The sequence below is a fragment of the Cucumis sativus genome, chromosome 1 (assembly GCF_000004075.3).
Source record: "Cucumis sativus cultivar 9930 chromosome 1, Cucumber_9930_V3, whole genome shotgun sequence".
Taxonomy (NCBI): domain Eukaryota; kingdom Viridiplantae; phylum Streptophyta; class Magnoliopsida; order Cucurbitales; family Cucurbitaceae; genus Cucumis; species Cucumis sativus.
Window position 1 is genome coordinate 1988195 of NC_026655.2, and position 22109 is coordinate 2010303.

Below are 22109 nucleotides of genomic sequence, written 5' to 3' on the forward strand. Positions count from 1 at the left end.
CAATAATCGTCGAAAATGGTCAGAATATTTACTAATGGGTTTTGTTTGTATTATTTGATAAAAAAAAAAGAAAGAAAAACTACCAAAGATGAAGATTAAAGTATATTTTGGTCTTTATACTTTGAACTTTTCGTTTTCGTTTGAGAAACATCAAATTGTAGGATTCAAATTATCTGAGATTTTTTATTCCTATTAAGTTATCGAAAACTAGAATGTTGCTCTTCCTATAACTATGAATTTACGGACTTTGGTTAGTGGTGAGATGAGTTTAAGAGGTCTCTAAAATAATTTTTATAATTACTTAACATTTTGAATTGAAAAAATAACTAAGTCTAAATGTTTAATTACAAGAAGAGACATTTTTTAAAAAATTATTTATCTAATTTAAAATAATAAAAAGGAAAATTATAAAAAAAAAAATGGTAAAAGGTAGCAAATTTTCATGTTCTGTTACATCGTCATTTAAGATATCGATAGACTTCTGTCCATTTCTATGCGTGATATTGATAGATATTAATAGATTTGCCAAAAAATCACTGCATTAACCTAAAAGGTTTGTTTTGAAAGTTTAGAATCCAAAAACATACATAACAAAAAACAAAGGGTTACGTTCTTTACAATTTAAAGAAAACAAAAACTGTATATGTAATAATGTATGAGAGATGAATTTGAATCAATAAATTTTTTTTGTTCTTAGTACATACAGATGACAATTGAACTAAACTCCTGTAGACCAATATGTAAGAGGATTGGTAAAGGGGTTGGTGTGTCCACGTGTGAGTACGCTTTTATTTATTTTTTGGTTTATTTAGATGTAGAGATTTATTATTATTAAAAGAAAAAAAGAAGTTGAATAATATGGGGGAAGAAAATGACAATTCTACATAAAATGGGGCCAATGTGAAGAGAAATGCTTCCCCATACCCCTACAAGCTCTTCTCTTTCCTTAGATGTGGCTTTCTCTCTTGTATCTTTCACTCCAATAATTCCCTAAACCCACTTTTCCATTTTTTCATTATCATTTTCCATATCATCAACTCACAATTCCATTTTCTTTCTAAAGAATTAATAATTACCTATAAAATTTTGTTTTATAATGAGAAGTTGTTAAGGGTTGTCCAATGTTAGGTCCGAAAGCCGAGTGAATACTACGGAAGGGCATAGGAGTACATACATCTCAAAACGAAGATGTTTGGATCGATTAGTTGAGCTGCCAATCAATAAATGAACAAACGAGCGTTATGAACATCCTTGACACTACTGTTGTAACATATAACGATAAATGTGGGTTGAAGGATAGATCTATAGATAATTTTATTTAACACTAAAGAGAAAGAGTAAGTAATTTTCAAACGTGAGATCTGATTTTACTTCTTTTGTGCTTAACTGAGTTAGCTGTTTAAGGACATCTCACATTTGTTATAAAGCCCAAAATAAACGAGATATAATCGCCCATGGATGAAATAAAAATCCATATAAATGTTTTTTTCACATAAGAAAAAGCATATAAACTTACAAACATATTAAAAATCTCATAAAACTTAATTGTCATTTTAGATTATACAACAACGTAGTCATTATAACTGTTTACCAAACTTAACTCCTAACTAGTTTATTAATCTACACATGTGAGAAACTCCATTAAACCTTAGTTATATTTTTTATCGAATTGTTATAAATTGAAAAATATAATAATTAAATAGATCACTTAATACAATTTATATACTAAATTGTTACAAACCAGAGTGTATGAACCTAAATTGGTAGTAGACTAAAATTGCAATTTAACCTTTTTATATTGATTTTATTTACATCTCATTCTTTGATTTCATTCCTATATTTTAGAAGATATCGTCAAAAAATGAAAACGTTATATCAACTATTTTAGTTATTGAATGTCTCAAATTTTACGACAATCCTTTATTGAGTTAGTAGAGTATACTTATGATTACATTGTTATTTCCAATCTTTTGTGGGGATTAAATTTCGACATACTTAATTCAAGTTGAATAATGTCAATAAAATTAAATAAATAACATATAATAGGTCGTAACATAATATTATTTTCTATGAGCCAACTTTTTAACTATCAAAATCTTACTCTACCTACTTTAAAAGATTGATATAAAGTCAAAAGTTTGATAATTTAATCAGGTAAATTTTGTTAGATTTTATAATATTTAATAATCTATGTTGTATGCCTATTCTATTTGAATTGACTCGAGAAAAAAAAAATTATAAATATTTTTATTTAAACTATTTTTATAAAAATAGTTTAAAATCCATTTTAAATGGTTGATAAATTCCTTAATTTTTTTCAAACACACTGAAAATAGTATCCTTTTTAGTTAAAAGCTAAATTTGAAATATTTAGATTTCCCTTTTTCCCTCTTTGTTTCTTAAAAACGGTTTTCGTTTCTTTTTTAACTATAAGAGATCGAAATATAAACAAAAATAATTTTTTAGTTTCAAAAATTTAAATTCATTTTCGAGCCGTACAAATATAGTAATTAAATTCAAAATAATTAAACACTTTCAAGAAATTATAAATATAATAAAATATCAATCAACTATGCTGTAGTACTAATATACTTTGTTATCATATTCAGAGGTGGTAGAGGAAAATGAATGAAGAAGTGTGAAGAGCCCAAGCCCGGAAAGATGTATAATTATGGGCTTTTTAAGTAAAAGAAACTTGCAAACGGCCCATATAAGAGAAGGCCCAAAATACCCATTTCATTGTCTCGTCTTCTATATTGGGCTTTACCGTATAAGTCCCTTGTTAGCACGTTTATCCTTTAATTATAGTCTATTTACGAAATGCACCCATTATATTTTGCTATTACATTTGTTTTCTCGGTAATTTTGTTATACACGTACAACAATTTTCCGTGCAACATAATGTGCAACGTGTGATTGATGTGTTGTAAGTGTGAAGATGTCGCATGTAGACTTGGTGTTGTTGTCATTAACAGGAGACTCGTTCGCTATAGACATAAATGAAAACAATTGAAAAAATCTCAGACCAATGAGTTAACTAATTAACTCATGTAGTTAACGATCGAATTTTAACTTCTTTTAGACACTTACTACGAGTTTAAGCATACAATGCATCAAGTTATATGACCATCAACACGGATATTATGCACTTTGGACATTTACTAGGAGTTCAAGCAAACATTTAATTGATCTTTAAAAATCAACTCGAGTATTATACATCTAGGAGTTCAAACAAGTATCTTTTAATGTCTAATGATGTTTTTTTTTTTTTAAATTAAAACTTCAATACTTTACATTTGCAGCACATATTTATTACTATTCCCACCAAAAGTTGTAATTCAACTATTTTAAAATAATTCATATAGAAAAATAAGTCACGCCTATTTACAAATTATAACAAAACTTTGTATACGTTTTTTATTGTTTAGATATACGTTGATAGAAGTCCATTAACGATAAAAACTGATATATATCACTTGTATATGAGAATAGAAGTTTACAAGTAATAAAAATGGATAGAAGTTTATCAATGTGACTATCAATGATAAAAGTCGATACGAGTTTATCATTGATAGAAGATCAATATTTTTGTAAATAAATTGACAACTTTTAGAAAAAAAATTGAATTATCATTTATTACTTTGTAACAATAGTTACTATTGTATTATTTAAAATGAATTGTTATCGTAAATAACAAAACTACAAAATATAACAAATTTTCGTATTATTCAGTAATAGACATCAATATACATGTATCGGGTACATCATTGATAGAATTTAAAATATTTACTATAATTTGATAATAGCTTTATTTAAAATGGAATTTAAGAGGAAGAGATATAAACTTATAAAATGATATAATTCATAAAAATGTTAGTATATGCTATAATTCCAAGCGTTCCCATTTTCTACTGCGTAACAAATAACGGTAGGTTGTTGTCAACCATAGCATTGCTCTAAAAATGTAATTTAAGATGAGGACATAAATTAAACAACAATTCCTTAAGTCATTCATTTTTTTCTTTTTCTTTTTCTTTTTCCTTTTTCACAAATTAAAATCTAAAAAAGAAAAAGAAAAACGATGCTTTTGTTGTTGGCTTCGATAAGCAGAGAGTGGAGAAAAATCGGTTAGCTGTGTGCAGAGAAATGGCGAAGCTGCTTCTCCATCTTCAAGCTCCTCATCTAGCTTCTTCCTTCAATCGCCGAACTCTCTCATTCATAATCTCCAACTCAAACTCTTCTTCTTATTCTTCCTTACAATGCCGTTTCGCTCTCCCTCTCTCCTCCTCCTCCTCCTCCTCTTCTTCTTTACGCCGCTGCTTCTCTCTTCGAGCATTCGACGACAATGCACCAGAGACCAAACGCGTTGAAAAAGAAGAAACAGATGCTTCAAACGAGGCTCCCATGAGTAGCGATGTCGTCAGGACTCGCGATGAGGATTATCCAAGTGGAGAGTTTGAGTTCCAGAAATTTGGACCGTGGAGGAGCTTTTTGGTTAAGCTTAAGATGCTGGTGGCTTTTCCTTGGGAGCGCGTCCGCAAGGGAAGTGTCTTGACTATGAAATTGCGAGGGCAGGTTCTGTTTCTTAATTTGATTTCTTGCTCAGCTTTTTAGTTTGTAAATGAGTTATTTGTGTGAGTGGATTGTTCGTTACGTTTTGTTTTTATGTTACTCTCTTTCCGTAAGTAATTAGCTACGGAAACACTACAATTTTCTGGAAGAAAATAGATGTTGATCTCCATTAATGCTTTGCTGGTGGAAACATTGTTTTCGTTTTGATGTCACACTCTAAGTGATTAGCTATGAAATACTTCAATATTGCTTGAATGAAATGGATATTTGTCTATTCATGCTTCGCAACTGGAAACAGTGTTTTCGTTCTATTGTTACACTTTGTGGAAATACTTCAATGTTTCTCGAATGTAATTTTTGTTGGTCGCTATTCAGGCTTCGCGGCTGGAAATAATTTTTTTTTTTTGGTTTCTTAATAATTGCAATTTTGTTGATGATATTTGATGAGGAATGTCTTAACGACTTGTTCTGGATTTGTCGTTGTTGATAACTAACATTTTAGCTTTAATTGGATGTCTCTTTCTCCCTCCTGAAATATTTTAAAATGTTTGCGTCAAATTTTGGAGTTGAGATTGCTCTGTCTTTCTCATGTTCAGATATCTGATCAGCTAAAGAGCCGTTTCTCTTCAGGGCTTTCTCTACCTCAAATCTGCGAGAACTTTGTCAAAGCTGCATACGATCCTCGTATTTCTGGGATCTATTTGCAAATTGAGGCTCTAAATTGTGGGTGGGGTAAAGTTGAGGAAATTCGAAGGCATATCCTCGATTTCAAAAAATCAGGTAATGCAACTCTTTTAAGCAGCCCAAATGAATCTCTGTAAACAATGCAAATTTTTATTAGAGCCATCTGCATTGAGCTTATACGGATGTAAAACAGTGGTCAACCTTTATGGGAACTTTAATTAATGTGATTAATTCGGTGGATTTCATGCAAATAGTTGAGTGAATATCTCGGGGGCACTGTGCGGCATGAATCTATACCATGTCTTCTATTGTTTTCTACTTTCTATCTAATCTCACCATTATTTAGTCTATGGTTATAATTCAGAGAGTAGCATACAATATCCATAACTTATAAAATGATAGATTGAAATTTTAACCTGCAATAGATAATAGTAAGTAGAGCATGAAAATACAAGAGGATACTAACAAGTAAATCCTATGTCTATAGCAGTGGAAATTTACTGTCGGTCGAACGTTCTTGGAAAACCTAAGTTCCTTTTCTTTTTTTTTGTGAGTTCAACATCTGGGGTGGTAATTCAAACCGCCTTTCGTCAAGGTTAAAATGTCTTGACTAGTTGATTTATGCTCAAGGTTGCTCAATACAAGGAACAAAATGAACATTTTAAAAGTATGGAAACCTATTTTATGAGTACAGCTCACACAGTCTTTCCCCTTAATAAAGGGCCTTGGGGAAATCATTATTTTCATCAAACAGCTGCTTGTGTATATTTTAAATTTAGATGAATGAAATTATCAAATTCAATATGTACTGGCTTTCAGGTAAGTTTGTTGTTGCCTATATTCCTACATGCCAAGAGAAAGAGTACTACCTGGCATGTGCATGTGAGGAAATATATGCCCCGCCAAGTGCTTATGTTTCTTTGTTTGGTCTGACTGTTCAAGCTTCATTTCTCAGAGGTAAGGTGACTTCTTTCCTCTGCTTTATTTCCTACTCAGACTTTGGTTTTAAGAGGTTGAACAAGGTGTCTGCTTTTCAGGTATTTTTGACAAAGTAGGGATTGAACCACAAGTGGAAAGGATAGGTAAATATAAAAGTGCTGGTGATCAACTAGCACGGAGAAATATGTCAGAAGAAAATTGTGAAATGCTGACGACATTGCTTGATAACATTTATGGCAACTGGCTGGATAAAGTTTCTTCAACAAATGGTACTAAAGTCAACATGAAACTTTTAGCTATTTTCTATTAACGAATTTCAAACATTTATTCTTTTCTTTGATAGGAAAGAAAAAAGATGATGTTGAAAACTTCATTAATGAAGGAGTGTACCAAATTGAAAAACTAAAAGAAGATGGCTGGATCACCAACATACAGTACGAGGATGAGGTACTGAATGTGCTCATCCTGTCTGGGCTTGAAATAAATATTTGCTGATGCATTTGAGTTTGGGATTTCGAGTTAGGGGTAGCAAAGATTTTGTGTACTTTACGGAAGATAAATTATTTGGAGAGTAACGAGTTTCAGTGGAGATTAACAAAAGTGGGAATGCAAAGTGAACTAAAAGCTAAAGAAGCTTTAAATAATTACTCTAATCGGCACAAGAAAATAACGGCATTTGCAAAATCTACTAGTAGAATACTCCAAGGGGAGGCTACTAGCGTTTAATTTGTGTTTTTCACTTTAAAGATTGGGTTTTGTCATCTGTAATTTACAGGTTCTCTCTATGCTAAGTGAAAGACTTGGTCTGCCGAAGGACAAAAAGGTTCCCATGGTTGATTACAGGTTATTAAATTCAGAGATATTCTGTCACATTACTTATTTTGGTTTCTATTAGGTTTTCATGCTGTCTCGTACATTGTTCTCCCCTCTCCCTTTGTACTTTCCGTACTTCTTGTAATTTTAAATTAAAAAAACTAATGTTTGTTATTCTATTAAATTGTTATGGTACTTGCAGTTGTACAATAGATCACAATATCTCTCAAACTCCATTTTTTAAGACCTTAATTCATTCATCATACTTAGTTGCGACTTTTGAGCCTTCCGTGTTAAATTCCAATTATTGCATTTTACTTTTGTGCCCTTCAATTCCATATAGAAAGAGGTTTTGTAGGCACAGAACTCAGCCTTTTGAGGTGTGACGGGAAATTTCGAAGATTCTTGCCTTAAGAGTCAATTTTACATTGTTATCATCTTTCAGCTGGCTGTTATGGTTATTGTTCTTCTTCTTTTCTTTGTGTAGCTAGAAAAGAAAAGAAAAATCTCAAACACCTTTAAAATTGTATTTCTTGTCATTTTCTTTTTCAGGTGTGGTGTTCTCAATTATTTTTAGGGATAAATGACAAATTACCTCTTTTGACGTAGTTGTACTGGTACCCACAGAGTATCGTAATTGTGTCCTTTTTTTTTTGGAGAGGGCGTTTCTTGTGCTTTTATCTTACTTTTAATTTTTTTAATGAAAATATACTTTAATTTTCTTTAAGTGAAATGTTTGTATAATTCTATCATCCGTAGAAATGTGTAAAATGGAAAGTTTCCATTTGCTTGCTCCTATTTTGCATCTTTAGAACTGTGTTATAAAACATATCTTGTTCAAGTAAGGTCGTTGCTTCCATTTGGCTTCTTTGAACTTTATTTTTCTCACTCATTATTGAGCCAGTTCATTTTGCATATTAATATTATTTGGTTACAACTTATGGCTGATTATTTAGTCCATATACATTTGATTTGTTCTCCAATTTCGTACTAATATTATTCCCATTTATGTTGGTTACCACAGGAAGTACTCTAGAGTTAGGCAATGGACCGTTGGTTTATCAGGAGGTGGAGACCAAATAGCTGTGATCAGAGCTGGAGGAAGCATTACTCGTGTAAGAAGTCCTTTAAGTGTTCCTAGTTCTGGTATTATTGGGGAGCAATTCATTGAGAAGATTCGAACTGTTAGAGGTAAGCACAACATTTAAATATCGTTGAATGGTGTATTGGCACGGTGCCATCTTTTATTTATCTCATTACGATCATCGAGCTCATACCTTGTGAACACAGAAAGAGATGGAGACATACGGTTCTATAGTTTATTAGTTTAAGATTATGCCTTGCAAAATGTGCTCGTGAACTTTTAAGAACCACACAATACCACTTTTATCTTACGGGCACAGCATTCCATCATTAAAACTTTAGCAAGCACAAATTGCTTATTATGCATTTCTTTTGTTCAACCCTCTCTTTGTTTGTACTTAGAGTCGAAAAGATTCAAGGCTGCCATCATCAGAATTGACAGTCCTGGAGGTGATGCTCTGGCTTCTGATTTGTAAGTGCTAGTGTACCAGCAATGTCATTCTTTATGTGATACCTGAAGAAATCTATTTCTGATGGCATCATACCTTCGTATTCAAATAATCACAATTTGTTTTGAAACAAAAATATACAATTTTTTGTTTGTTTTATCGTGTATAATAACATCTCATTCTTTCCCTTCAGGTAAACTCACTTATCTTAAAATAATCCCCTCCAACCATAGAAGCCAAAAAAGTTTTCCTTTTAATATCCAAAGAGTTTTCTTCTCATCCCATTTACAGTAATGAGTTATAAACGAAAATAGAGTTGATGAATAAGGTTTATTAGTTTTGATCAATGAAAAGTCCTGCTACCATATCCTCTATAATGTACGTGCCACGTGGTAGATGTCAACTATCAAGTAATGAAAAATGGATTACACTAGACATCTTTGTCAAGGATGCTTATCTGAGTTACCGATGAATTTCAGATACTATAAATGGATTGCATGGATGCTTCAAAAAACATTTCAAATAATTATGTGGTCAGATTGCATGTATTGGAAATTGTTTTGGCCGTTGAAATTATATGAGATAAGACGGAAGATGAAAAATTCTAATTCACCATTCATAGGGCTAATGTTGGTTTTTTTTTAACTAACATTTTTGTTCATTATTTAGGATGGGTTTATAGTTAATTTTTCATTTCCAGAAAAGGCCTTTAATCACGTTTGTTCCTTAGCATTTATTTTGTGATATTGTTAGCGATTTTTCTTTTTCGATGAGAAAGAAGTCAAATTATACTGCCCATTTGAGAACACAGCCGCAAAACCAGGTGATAGATCCTTAAGTCTAAAAACTCTAAACCGAGGGTTAGACAAAGAAAGCCCGCCAATCTACATGAATGAGATAATGTTGTGTATTACAAAGAGAATTATGTAAAGGAAGTCTCCCTCTTTTATGTGGGCTTGGTGTCTATGTATTTTTTCGTTTTTTTTCCTCAGTAAAAGTTGTTTTCGTTAAAAGAAAGAATAATTGCAATGGATAGTACTTGTAGAGTTAATAATTAGGTTTATAAACTTCTATTAATGATATGACCCATCACTGATGGACTCCTACTACTGGTATGGTCTATTATCGATAGATTTTAAGAGTTAAATCTAAATTTTGTTATATTTGCGTTGTGCTATATATATGTGCCTGAAGAACTCTGGAGGACTCATCTAGGGCCAGCTGCCTGTTCCTTTTGTTCCAAATAGATCATATTTGTGAAATCATTAGAACCCAAATTACATCCGACACCGTGCCCTGACAAATGGAATCAATATACTCTGGGTTAATGGGTTTCATTTCCATTCTGAGTGTTGATTTTATGGAATCAATCTATATTTCCTTAATTACTTAATAGAGATACAAGCCTATATATAACCATAGAGAAATACACTTAAGGAAATAATATCAAATAATATCTCCAGAATAATATCTCCTAAGAATAATATCTCCTAAGAATAATATCTCCTAAGAATAATCTAATTATATTAATACCCTCCCTCAAACTCAAGGTTGAAATCACAAACTTGAGTTTGCTAAGAACTAAGAAAAGAAACAATATATCTAGAATAGAATAAAAAACCCGAAGAACAAACACACAAAGAACTTCTAGGCTAAAACAAACCCACGAAGAGCGAAACGAAGAACTTCTGGGATAGAAACATAGATCCTCGTATAGAGATCTATAACAGAACCTAGGAAGAACGAAACAAGAACTCCGGGGGCAAAATGAAAGAGCAAAACTGAAGCAAAGTAGAATCAAATCAGGATGAAAACGTGGTCTGAATTGGGCAGGAGCGTTTCGTCATCAGAATGGAACTGAACGAACTAAACTAAAGCAAGTCAGAATCAAACTGAACAGGAAATCTGGATGAACAGAACGAAAACTGAAGAGAACTGAGAGGTTGAGTAGATAGAGAACTTTGCGGCGTTCTTCGCAAAAAGAGAAGATGCGTTTCATGACGGCGAGCTTCACAAATGGAGAGCGGACAAAGCCGAACCTGTGCGTCGTCGGCTGTGAGTGGAGCGGAGCGGTGGATCATGGATCTGAACAAAGATTCACCCTCTTCAGGATCGGGAGTCTTCAATCTAAAGAGATTGTCTGGTACGAGTAAAGGGCGGCGGCGGCAGGTCGGTCTGATCTTGAACAGTATGATTCGAAGGCGAAAGATGAAATAAAACACGGATCTGGAAGTCGAAGACACGAACAGAGATGCACGAACAAATCGGTGCTTGCAATGTGCGCACAAGTAGATCTAAGTGAGGACGAATGGAGAGCGGATATGGGTCGAGAGTGCGACGAACTGGGTCGAGAGTGCGACGAACTGGGTGGATGGAAGGAGCAGTGATGGCAGAAGGAGTAGTGGCGGCGGCAGCAGAATCAGAGACGAGGATTTTGATCTAGGAGGCAGAGCGAATTACTTGGAGACATGATGTGTATTGATTACTGATGGGTATGGCTCTGCCTCCGTCGACGAATCAACGGAGGCAGACGAGCGGGGATGTGACGGCTAGAATACAAGGAGACTAAAACCCTATAGCTCTGATACCATGTTGATTTTATGGAATCAATCTATATTTCCTTAATTACTTAATAGAGATACAAGCCTATATATAACCATAGAGAAATACACTTAAGGAAATAATATCAAATAATATCTCCAGAATAATATCTCCTAAGAATAATATCTCCTAAGAATAATATCTCCTAAGAATAATCTAATTATATTAATACTGAGAATATTTCTATTTCAGTTGATCGATGCTATATTTGTAGCACACAAGTTGTTGGATATCATTTCTACTCTTGGCTCTGAGAATGGGTATATTGTGTGTTGATTTCTCTATGGCTCACAGGATGTGGAGAGAAATCAGACTTCTGGCTGCATCAAAACCTGTTGTTGCATCCATGGCTGATGTGGCTGCCAGTGGAGGATACTATATGGCAATGGCAGCTGGGACAATTGTTGCAGAAGATCTAACCTTAACTGGTTCTATCGGAGTTGTCACAGGTAAATTAATAAATATCTGCAACGAAGAAAGAATATGTTGAAATGTGCAATACTCTCTCCCTGTTTTGTTTGTTTTCTTTCTTATATTTATCTTTTGTAAAACTGCTGTAGACAAAGGATTTAGTTAAGTTATTTTAAAATTTCTCCAAACGGAGAGAACCCAAGTCTAGGAATAACCTAAAGCTTTTGGAATTTCTTTCCCAAGGTAAAATTTACCATTGAACTTCCTACCTTGAAGCAACTTAAAAGATTTATGGTCCAACCTACAAGAGCAAGGACAAAGGACCGAAACACCATGGTTGCCTACGCTTGCCTATCTAACCTTGGACCTGTTGGGATTCTATCCACGTTCTTGATTTCAAATGGGGGGAATGGATGTATGCTTTAGAGTGACAAATCTGGACCAAAGCCATAGTTGTAGTCAAAGTTTCCATCGATATCCCCCCCTCCTCTTCCATCCTTTTAAATTGTACCAACTTATTTAATAGGAAAGACAAATGAATTCCCTCACCTGCATCATTAAAAATCAAAAGATTTAATAGGAAAGACAAATGAATTCCCTCACCTGCATCATTAAAAATCAAAAGATAATAGAAGCAGTATTGTTTTTGTAGTTGTACATCCTCGGGTGAAATCTGTTTGTGTTATCGTGAACTTTGGTGTTGATGATTTATTTTGGCTGTAGGGAAGTTTAACTTGGGGAAACTATATGAAAAGATTGGCTTTAACAAGGAAATCATTTCAAGGGGAAGGTTTGCTGAGCTTCTTGCGGCTGAACAACGACCTTTCAGGTAAAATATTTCTCAAGAGCAAATAGAATTGTGGTATCCCATATTAATTGTCAAACGAGGTAGACGTGACCAATAGGTGTAGTGGGTACCGAGTCCATCGATACTCTGACATTAGAATTTGTTGGGTTCAACCACATTAATCATTCTTCCATGAAATACCTTAAATAAATTATGCTTGAACTCAAAGTTGAAATTGAACGAATTTTCAACATGAATTTTAGTCGCTTTCAGGCATCCATCAAAACTAGTATCCTGATTTACGATTCACCTCATCTTACCAAATATGCCTGCCTCATTTTTACAGAAGAAGCAAATATATATCACGATTCACACTACTCACCATTGACTATTTAGTACTCTGTTTTACTTCATTTACATCTTGCATCCTTTTTTCGCCAATAATAAAAAGGTCTTAACATCTGATACGGTTTAGAATTAGATCAAGTCGTTTAATTTTTCATTCTTAGTGCTTCTTCCCATCAATAATTAAAGGTTACCAGTTTCTGATCAGACCGGATGAAGCAGAACTCTTTGCCAAATCTGCACAAAATGCGTACAAGCAATTTCGGGACAAAGCAGCCTTTTCCAGATCTATGACTGTATGTTGTTCATCAAGGATCTCTTTCTTTCTTTTTTTCTTTTGTTATTTCTATGAATTTGTCATTTTAATGTCTTAATACCTAATAGGTGGATGAGATGGAGAAAGTTGCACAGGGAAGGGTTTGGACCGGTAAAGATGCAGCATCCCGTGGTTTAGTGGATGCTATTGGTGGCTTTTCTCGGGCTGTTGCAATAGCAAAACTAAAAGCCAACATTTCTCAAGACAGCCAGGTTCAATTTTTTATTAAATTTTTCATTAAATTTTTCTACCACTTGTTTCTTTCCTAATTAGAATTAAGATTTGTTTGGAAGAATAACTTTCTAAAAGAAATGTTTTGAAGTCTTGTTTTGGTATGCCTTCAATCGGTTATCTGGCATTTCGAATAACTAAGAACCGGTCTCACTAGAGTTTAGAATGGTACATTGTATATAAAACCTCTAATCCCACTAGCTACTAGTGCCCCAGCAATTTGTATTATATGATATTCCTCTCTATTAGTAAAATTAGTCTTCCTCTTTCGGTAGATGTAGCTAACACACTCTTGTTTGGAAGGTTGGAATGTAGTGGGTTTTAATATCAAGTCCATGTTTGAATTGAGAGCCTTGGGCTCGATTTGTAATCCCTATTATATTCTCTTGCCACCATTTTCAGCCCGGCCAACCTTCTTTCCCACCATTTTCACTCTTCAGGATTACATTCCAACCTCCCAAACAAGCTAGTAAACCATGCAAATCTGTATACCAATTTTATCGTGTATGTCTTTTACACTTTATTTGTCAATTTCATAACCTTCAAAGAAAAAGTGTTTTTCGAACTTTTAAAAGTCATTCTAAAGAGACTCTTGTGTGAGTAGGTATTTTGTTTCTACTCGAGAAACTGATTAGTGTCTTTTTTTTTCTCTTTTTCCACCATGGTAAAAAAAGGTTAATCTTGTGGAATTATCACGACCGTCGCCAACGCTACCGGAGATACTAAGCGGAGTAGGGAGTACAATTATTGGAGTTGACAGGACAATGAAGGATCTGCTCCAAGACCTTTCTTTGGGAGAAGGAGTCCAAGCTCGTATGGAAGGGATTATGCTGCAGAGAATGGAGGGATTTTCTTATGGTAATCCCATACTTAATTTCATTAAAGATTACTTCACTTCCCTCTAACCTTTTTTGGTGCCGTTATTAAAACCCATATTTAATTTCTCAATTCCCCATTATTTGGAACATACTCTTATGATACGATAATAGGATGTCCCAACTAAACAAGAAATGTATAGATAGATAATATATGTCATTTGATTTAATAAATTAGCATCTTTTCCATGCATAAATATAGTTTTGTTTTCCTTTTTACCTTTTTTTTTTCTTTATACTTCTAAAATTTGAGGTTATATCAATACAAATCTCGAACTAATAATTAACCATATATTGTTTTCGACATTTTCAAATATAGTAAAATAAACTAAAATATTCACGTGCTATAACAAAATTTTGAATTTTATAAATGATAAAAACCGATACACTTCTATCATTGTTTATCAACGTCACTATAGAAATATATCACTGTCTATTATATTAGTAATAGAATTGAAAATTTAAATATTTTGACAAATTTACTATTTTTTATAATTTTCTTATTGTTTTTAGAATTTTGCTAAGAAGGTTGAGAAAATAAGTACAATCTTTAATGATAGAGGTATAATTTAATCGATAAAAGAGAAATTGTATTAAATAACAAAAAAGAATATTTAGAAAAAAACAGCAGGTTGGCAACTAATTGGTGATATCAGAAGGCTATTAGAGTATTATCTTTTTAAATTTGTTACTTTTGCAATTTTGGACATAAATAGTTCGTCAATTCATCTATTTTTTAAAATCCTAAATATATAATATATATATTTGAAGCGTAAAAACTAAAAGCAAAATTAGATAAGTCCCAACCCAAATTTCACGTTTAAAATGTTGTTTGAGATGTGAAAACAATGGAGTGTCTTTGGCGAGGTTACAAACTATCTGTCAATGCTTAGCCTTTTCTTCAAAGCTTCGAATAAGAGTGCATGTAAGACTAGAGAGTGAATGAGGAATAGCCGTAATGTATAAAAGCCGTTAGTTGAATACATGTTTGGTATTAGAACAAAAATAGAAAAGAGTATGAGCACAAACGAATAACAAGAACAAAATGCTATGTATAGTTTTGTTCATCATCTTCACAAAAATCTAATACACTAAATTTTGAACTCAATACATAACTGCATAAGAAAAACTAAAATACATGAACGATTTCCATCAACAAGCTCTCTTCAATGGCTGTGGTGGCGCCGCTATTCTCTGGCTGCCACCGCTCTCCGATCATGTATAAACCAACTCCAACTCCAACTCCACCTCCCACTCCCATATCAATTTTAAAAAATTCCCTTCTTTCAACTTCAACTCCAAAATCTTCGTACTTCTTTGTCTCTGCTCGAACTCAATCCCATCAATCTCGATCCGTCAACCCGGTTTCTCAGCTCTCGCTTCTCGAAGAGATTTCCAAGCTCTGTGAAGCGGGTGATCTCAATGGAGCTCTCGATTTTCTTCAGAGAGCCTGGAAGAACAATGCTGGGTATGATTTGGCTCAGAGAAAAGAGGCCATGGGTATGTTATTGCAGAAATGTGGGCAGTATAAAAACGTCGAAATTGGCCGGAAACTTGATGAAATGTTGTGCGTTTCCTCTCAGTTCAGCGGCGACTTTGTCCTCAATACCCGTCTCATCACAATGTACTCCATTTGTGGATATCCTTTGGAATCTCGATTGGTCTTTGATCGTTTGCTGAATAAGAATTTGTTTCAATGGAATGCACTTGTTAGTGGGTACGTTAGAAATGAACTGTACGACGAGGCAATTCACACTTTCCTTGAGTTGATATCGGTAACTGAATTTCAACCTGATAATTTTACATTTCCTTGCTTGATCAAGGCTTGTACTGGGAAATGTGATATTCATTTGGGGAAATCGGTTCATGGGATGGCGGTGAAAATGGGGTTGATCATGGATTTGTTTGTGGGTAATGCGATGATTGCACTTTATGGGAAATGTGGGTTTTTAGACGAAGCCGTCGAGTTGTTTGATAAAATGCCTGAACAAAACTTGATCTCTTGGAATTCGTTGATTCGTGGGTTTTCTGAGAATGGATTTTGGCTGGAAGCTTATAGGGCGTTTAGAAGTCTTTTGGAGAGTGGCGATGGATTGATTCCGGATGTTGCTACAATGGTAACTCTGTTGCCTGTGTGTTCAGGAGAAGGAAATGTAGATGTGGGAATGGTGATTCATGGGATGGCAGTGAAACTGGGGCTTGTTCATGAACTAATGGTGTGTAATGCTTTGATTGACATGTACTCAAAATGCGGTTGCTTATCAGAAGCAGCGATTTTATTTCGTAAGATTGAGAACAAAAGTGTAGTTTCTTGGAATTCCATGATTGGTGCATATTCTAGGGAAGGATTCGTATTTGAAACATTCGATCTGTTGAGAAAGATGTGGATGGAAGAAGAATTGATGGAAGTAAATGAGGTCACCATTTTGAATTTGTTACCTGCTTGTTTGGAAGAATCTGAACTGTTGAGTTTGAGGGCACTTCATGGATATTCACTTAGACATTCGTTTCAATACAAAGAATTGATAAATAATGCGTTTATAGCAGCCTATGCAAAGTGTGGATCATTGGTTTTTGCTGAGCACGTCTTCTTTGGAATGAATACGAAGTCAGTGAGCTCTTGGAATGCAGTCATTGGTGGACATGCTCAAAATGGTGATCCGATAAAAGCTTTAGACTTTTATTTTGAGATGACACGTTTGGGCATTCTTCCTGACGATTTTAGCATTGTTAGCCTACTATTGGCTTGTGGCCGTTTGGGACTTCTACAATATGGCAAAGAGATACATGGATTTGTGCTAAGGAATGGGTTAGAGATGAATTCATTTGTTGCTGTCTCCTTGTTATCACTTTATTTCCATTGTTCTAAACCTTTCTACGGCAGAACTTACTTTGAAACGATGGGAGACAAAAACTCAGTGTGTTGGAATGCGATGCTTTCTGGTTATTCTCAAAATGAACTTCCAAACGAAGCTCTCTCTCTGTTTCGTCAAATGCTTTCTGACGGACTTGAACCTGATGAGATTGCCATAGCGAGTATTCTTGGGGCTTGCTCACAGCTATCAGCTCTTGGTCTCGGAAAAGAAGTTCATTGCTTTGCCTTAAAAAACAGTCTAATGGAAGACAATTTTGTTGCTTGTTCGCTCATGGACATGTATGCCAAAAGCGGCTTTCTGGGACATTCTCAACGAATATTTAACAGGTTAAATGGCAAAGAAGTGGCTTCATGGAACGTCATGATCACAGGATTTGGTGTTCATGGACAAGGTAACAAGGCCGTGGAGCTATTTGAGGATATGAAAAGATCAGATAAGCAACCTGATAGGTTCACTTTTCTAGGAGTTCTTCAGGCATGTTGTCATGCTGGATTGGTATCAGAGGGGCTGAATTATCTAGCTCAAATGCAAACTTTGTACAAATTAGAGCCAGAACTGGAGCACTATGCCTGTGTGATCGACATGCTCGGTAGAGCAGGCCGACTAAATGAGGCATTAAACTTCATAAACGAAATGCCTGAAGAACCAGATGCTAAAATCTGGAGCTCATTGCTCAGTTCGAGTATAACTTATGTTGATCTAGAAATGGGAGAGAAGTTTGCTGAAAAATTGTTAGCACTAGAAGCAAACAAAGCTGACAGCTATATTTTACTCTCTAACTTGTATGCAACAGCAGGAAAATGGGATGTTGTGCGAATGGTGAGACAGAAAATGAAGGATCTCAGCCTTCAGAAAGATGTTGGGTGCAGTTGGATTGAACTTCGAGGTAAAGTCTATAGTTTTATAGCTGGGGAAAACTCGAATCCAAGTTCAGACGAGATACGAAAGATGTGGAATAGATTGGAGAAACAGATAGTGGAAATTGGGTACACACCTGATTGTAGTTGTGTTCTTCATGAATTGGAAGAGGTGGAAAAGAGGAAGATATTGAAAGGGCATAGTGAGAAGGTTGCAATTTGTTTTGGGTTCTTAAACACTAAAGAAGGAACTACATTGAGAATCTCCAAAAATCTAAGAATTTGTAGAGACTGTCACAATGCAGCAAAGTATATAAGTAAAGCTGCTAAAAGAGAAATTGTTATTAGAGACAACAAGCGTTTTCATCACTTCAAAAAAGGGATTTGTTCATGTGGAGATTACTGGTAAAAGAAGAAGAAGAAGAAGATCATTACTGTTTCTTGATTCTTCTTCAAGATTTAAAATCACCCCTCCCTTATGGTAAAGTTATTTGCTTTAAGATATTAAATTGAAATTTGATTTAACTTAAATTTACTTTAAAATCATAGAGCTAACTGAAAATAATTTCAATATCAATTTTTTTATCAATGGGTTCCTAAGGAAACTTCTTCCCATACCCATCAATCTATATTGGGAGGACAATGGAAAAAAGAGAAATTGCATTAGCAAAATATCAATAATGACTTCATTTTTTTTAATTTTGCTTGTATACCAAAATTCACCAAACTTTTTATAGGTTTTAGATTCACCCAATTATTGTATTTATAAAGTTTTAGATTTTCTCTAAAAAAAAAACTATAGTACACAAGAAAAACCACCCTTCCTTATTATTATTTTTTTTTTTTTCACTTTCTTTTTAAAAAGTGGACAAAATTTTCACTGACCCAATTTTTAAATTTTTTTTTAACTAATGTAATAATAACTTAAATCTAGATTTGCATCTGAGAGTTTTACAAAAATAGCAAAAAAAAAAAAAAAATTATGAGGATATTTTTGGTTTAGATATTTAATCAATCAACAAATAATTATTGAATCTAAATCAATCAAATAACTACAAGTATGAATCTATGATGCATTCAATAACTTTAGGAATAATTGGTATGATTGTCAATTATATAACAATAGTAACAATATACTCAAATTCTTAATAATTATAAAAGAAAAATTGTAAGGTGATAGCAATCGATTTTATTTGCAATTAAATAAGAAACTAATCAAATATTTCAAGAGATGAGAGAAATTTTTGGTAGCACTGTTATTTATTTCTCTTACGATTCGAAGTTCCGTCGTCTATTTGCTGATATGATTCGCCGTTGGGAAATCGAGAAGATAGAAGAGTGATTTGAAGAGCGGCATGCCGTCCTCTGCATCAGCTCCGGCCTCTCCTCCGTCGGCCTCTCTTTCACAGAATTCTGCTACCCAACCTTCCCCTCGGAAAAATTTGGTATGTTTTTCTTCTTTACTCTCTCTCTCGTTCTTTTTCTGGGGCTTCTGTTGATTCTTCTTGGGTTTCAATCTCTTCCAAGGCTGAGGCTGCAAACAATAATGACGGACTTTTTAATGCCGAGGAGAAGAAACCCGATTTGTCAGATCAATTTGAGTATGCCCTTTTCTTTTTCTTCCTCTGTGGCTTGGTTTCAAGTTTAAGTCGTTACTGTTTCTTGCGATCTTTTTGATGGTTTTTCCTCTGATTTGTTTGAATATTGGACGAGGGAAATGTATTGATTATGTAAATTGAAATTGCTTTTGTACTCTGTACTCTGTTTTTTGTTTTCGAAGGGAAGAAGATGAAAAGAGTTCGTAATCGAGCTTCATAGTTATTTTTTAAAAAAAAAAAAAAAAAAAATCAATCCCTTGTATGAAAAAAGAGATGTGTGGAAAACCCTAGTTCGTTGTTTGCGTGATCTCCAGTTTTAATCGGAACTAATGTTGGTGGATATCATCAATGAAAGTCAAAATTCGAAAGATTCGATTTTTCTCAAGCGTAAGGATATAAAATTACTACAAATGGAACCTCGGAGAATTTATTTTATTTTTCCGTTTTTGAATTTGTAGTGCTCGTTCTTAGAATGGTAGGACGTTAAAATGAGACAGATGTTTGGTCACTAACTTCCCCCTTTTTTTTCCAAATAAGATATTGAATCTCATTCAAAGGGACAAAATAGATTACCCATAAAACTAAGTTGTGATTGGTTAGATATTGATTATTCAAGTGTGTGAGACATCATTGTCAGATTAGTTCTGATGGGGAATTTTCTGTTGCTCATCATTGAAATTTGAAAGGCTTAACAGTCAGTCAGTACTTGCTATCTAGTTTATTAATACTTGACTGAACTGAAAATCATCGAATTAAGTCAAGATATAAACAAAAACCACCACCAATGGAAGCTGGTTTTTCTTCTTTTTTTCATTTCTCACTCTCATGAAAACTTAGTTACATCAACTGCTACATGTTTGAAATTGCTCTCTTTGTTAGCTCTCATATGGAGACTGCCTATTGTATTACCATCAGTTAGACTTCTTGTTTAGTGAAATATGGGAAGGAGACAATTTAGTGGTGAACTTTTCTTTTTCTCAATTACCCGAGGTGTTTATGGCCTCCACTCTCCCTTATCTATCACTCTATGGAGAGACGTCCCCTATCTGGCCTTCTCCTGCAGAGAAAAATATTTGTGTACTGCCTTGTTTAAGAACTCTTATTTGCTTGCTTCCTATGATCTAGATTCTATATATTGAATGTATGTCAATAGTCTCCTTTGGACCTTGTGACTTCAAGAACTAAATTAACGAGAATTTGTTCTCCTTCAGATAGTGATAGTGGCTCAATGTCGTGCTATTTTCTTTATTCTTTCCAGAGATTTTGATAATTTCACTTCCATTGAGAAGTACCAGAAATATGAAGCTGACTACGCTCAACGCCTAATGGCCAAATACTTCTCCAAGAAAAACCTCTATGGAGGTAGGTACAAATGGCCCTTTGCTTCTTTATCAATTTTATCCCAGGCTCTATCCTCTTTTCCTGTTCTTACAATCTCATAATATTTGATATGAGCAGAAACCAAATCAAATCAGTTTAAAACGATAGCATTTTAGAAGAGTGTCCATTGTAAAAAGAACTAGCAATTGTTATTCTAGAAATACCATATCTTGTTTGTTCTTTTAATTTTCTTTTTCCATTATTTGTGACCAAAAACAGTTAAATACGTTCAGAAAAACAATTATTGATGCCCTCATTCCTTCATATGGAAACATCCACCATTTTGCAGGAAACATCTTTGAAGAGAACACAACAATCGACAACGAGATTATAAAGTCGAGCAAGTATATTCAAGAACTGGCTTTCATATATCTTTGTTGTTTGTCATTGTTATTGATCATCATGAGATAAATTATGTATGAATCTATGTTATACAGGTGGCCTTGTACAAGGTCTTTAGCTGATCCTTTGCAGGGTTTTGAAGATCATAGAAGCAGCTGTTCAACATCCGCCATGGAAAGCCACAGCGCCATCTCAAATGGGAAGCATGCTGTGAAGAAGAATGGATGATATAAGATGAAGTCTGGGGGTGGGACTGCAGGATTTCGGGTAAATTGCAAAAACCATACCCCCTTTAACTTTTAAGGGTAAAAATCAAGTCCTCAAACTTATACAAGTATTTAAATTAAACTATAAATGATAAAAAATTGAACTCTCAAACCTAAATAATTGTTATAGTTTCTACAATTACGTGAGGATGAGAATCCATTTTGCTTACTTATATAAGTTTAAGGACTCGATTTATGCCCTTGAAAATTTAAAGGTATATTGCAACCACTCCTTTTTAACGGTAACAAATAACAAATATTCGCACTTAAATTACATTGTCTCGATTTTAACTTAAACAAGAAATCAGTGATTGCCAATTATTCTTGGCATGTATTAGCCACTAGGAGCAGCAAAATTTAACATTGATTTGTATAAGATACTTTTCATACCCAAAATTTGATTAAGGTATATCCAATCTACTAGAGAGTTCGTTGCTTATGAAAATTTGAATGTTCAATTTGTTTGACCTATGCTCATCTTGGAATGGCGAAAGGTTGATAAATATTAAAATATGTTACAATATCTAAATTGATATGAATTTAAGAGTATAGATTAAATCATTTTAAATCAAAGTTTGTGGACTAATTATTTTTGTGAAAATTGAGGAACATAAGTGATCTTCAACTATTTATAAGAGAAATATATAATTGAGGTTAAACTAAAAGTTTGGTATTTTTTAGAAT

General features: G+C 33.8%; 2 protein-coding genes across 4 annotated transcripts; both read left to right on the top strand.

The window, feature by feature from the left end:
- The first annotated feature begins 4074 nt into the window (after positions 1-4074).
- Positions 4075-14303, top strand: LOC101211243 (serine protease SPPA, chloroplastic). Of its 2 annotated transcripts, XM_004138161.3 has the most exons (13): positions 4078-4575; positions 5169-5352; positions 6076-6213; positions 6294-6464; positions 6539-6642; positions 6971-7038; positions 8033-8199; positions 8494-8563; positions 11436-11590; positions 12276-12381; positions 12893-12980; positions 13069-13212; positions 13906-14303. In XM_004138161.3, the coding sequence occupies exons 1-13, from the start codon at positions 4147-4149 to the stop codon at positions 14134-14136; spliced, it is 2055 nt and encodes a 684-aa protein (XP_004138209.1). In that variant the 5' UTR covers positions 4078-4146; the 3' UTR covers positions 14137-14303. The 2 variants fall into 2 exon arrangements, 1 of the variants encoding a protein (XP_004138209.1); XR_004217960.1 differs by lacking the exon at positions 13906-14303 and having other exon boundaries at positions 4075-4575; positions 12882-12980; positions 13069-13092.
- Positions 14304-15019: 716 nt separating this feature from the next.
- LOC101211493 (pentatricopeptide repeat-containing protein At1g18485) lies at positions 15020-21870 on the top strand. Of its 2 annotated transcripts, XM_004138162.3 has the most exons (5): positions 15020-19284; positions 19367-19440; positions 20696-20799; positions 21107-21161; positions 21255-21870. In XM_004138162.3, the coding sequence occupies exon 1, from the start codon at positions 15276-15278 to the stop codon at positions 18246-18248; it is 2973 nt and encodes a 990-aa protein (XP_004138210.2). In that variant the 5' UTR covers positions 15020-15275; the 3' UTR covers positions 18249-19284; positions 19367-19440; positions 20696-20799; positions 21107-21161; positions 21255-21870. The 2 variants fall into 2 exon arrangements, with proteins under 2 accessions (XP_004138210.2, XP_031735992.1); XM_031880132.1 differs by lacking the exon at positions 19367-19440.
- Positions 21871-22109: the final 239 nt, after the last annotated feature.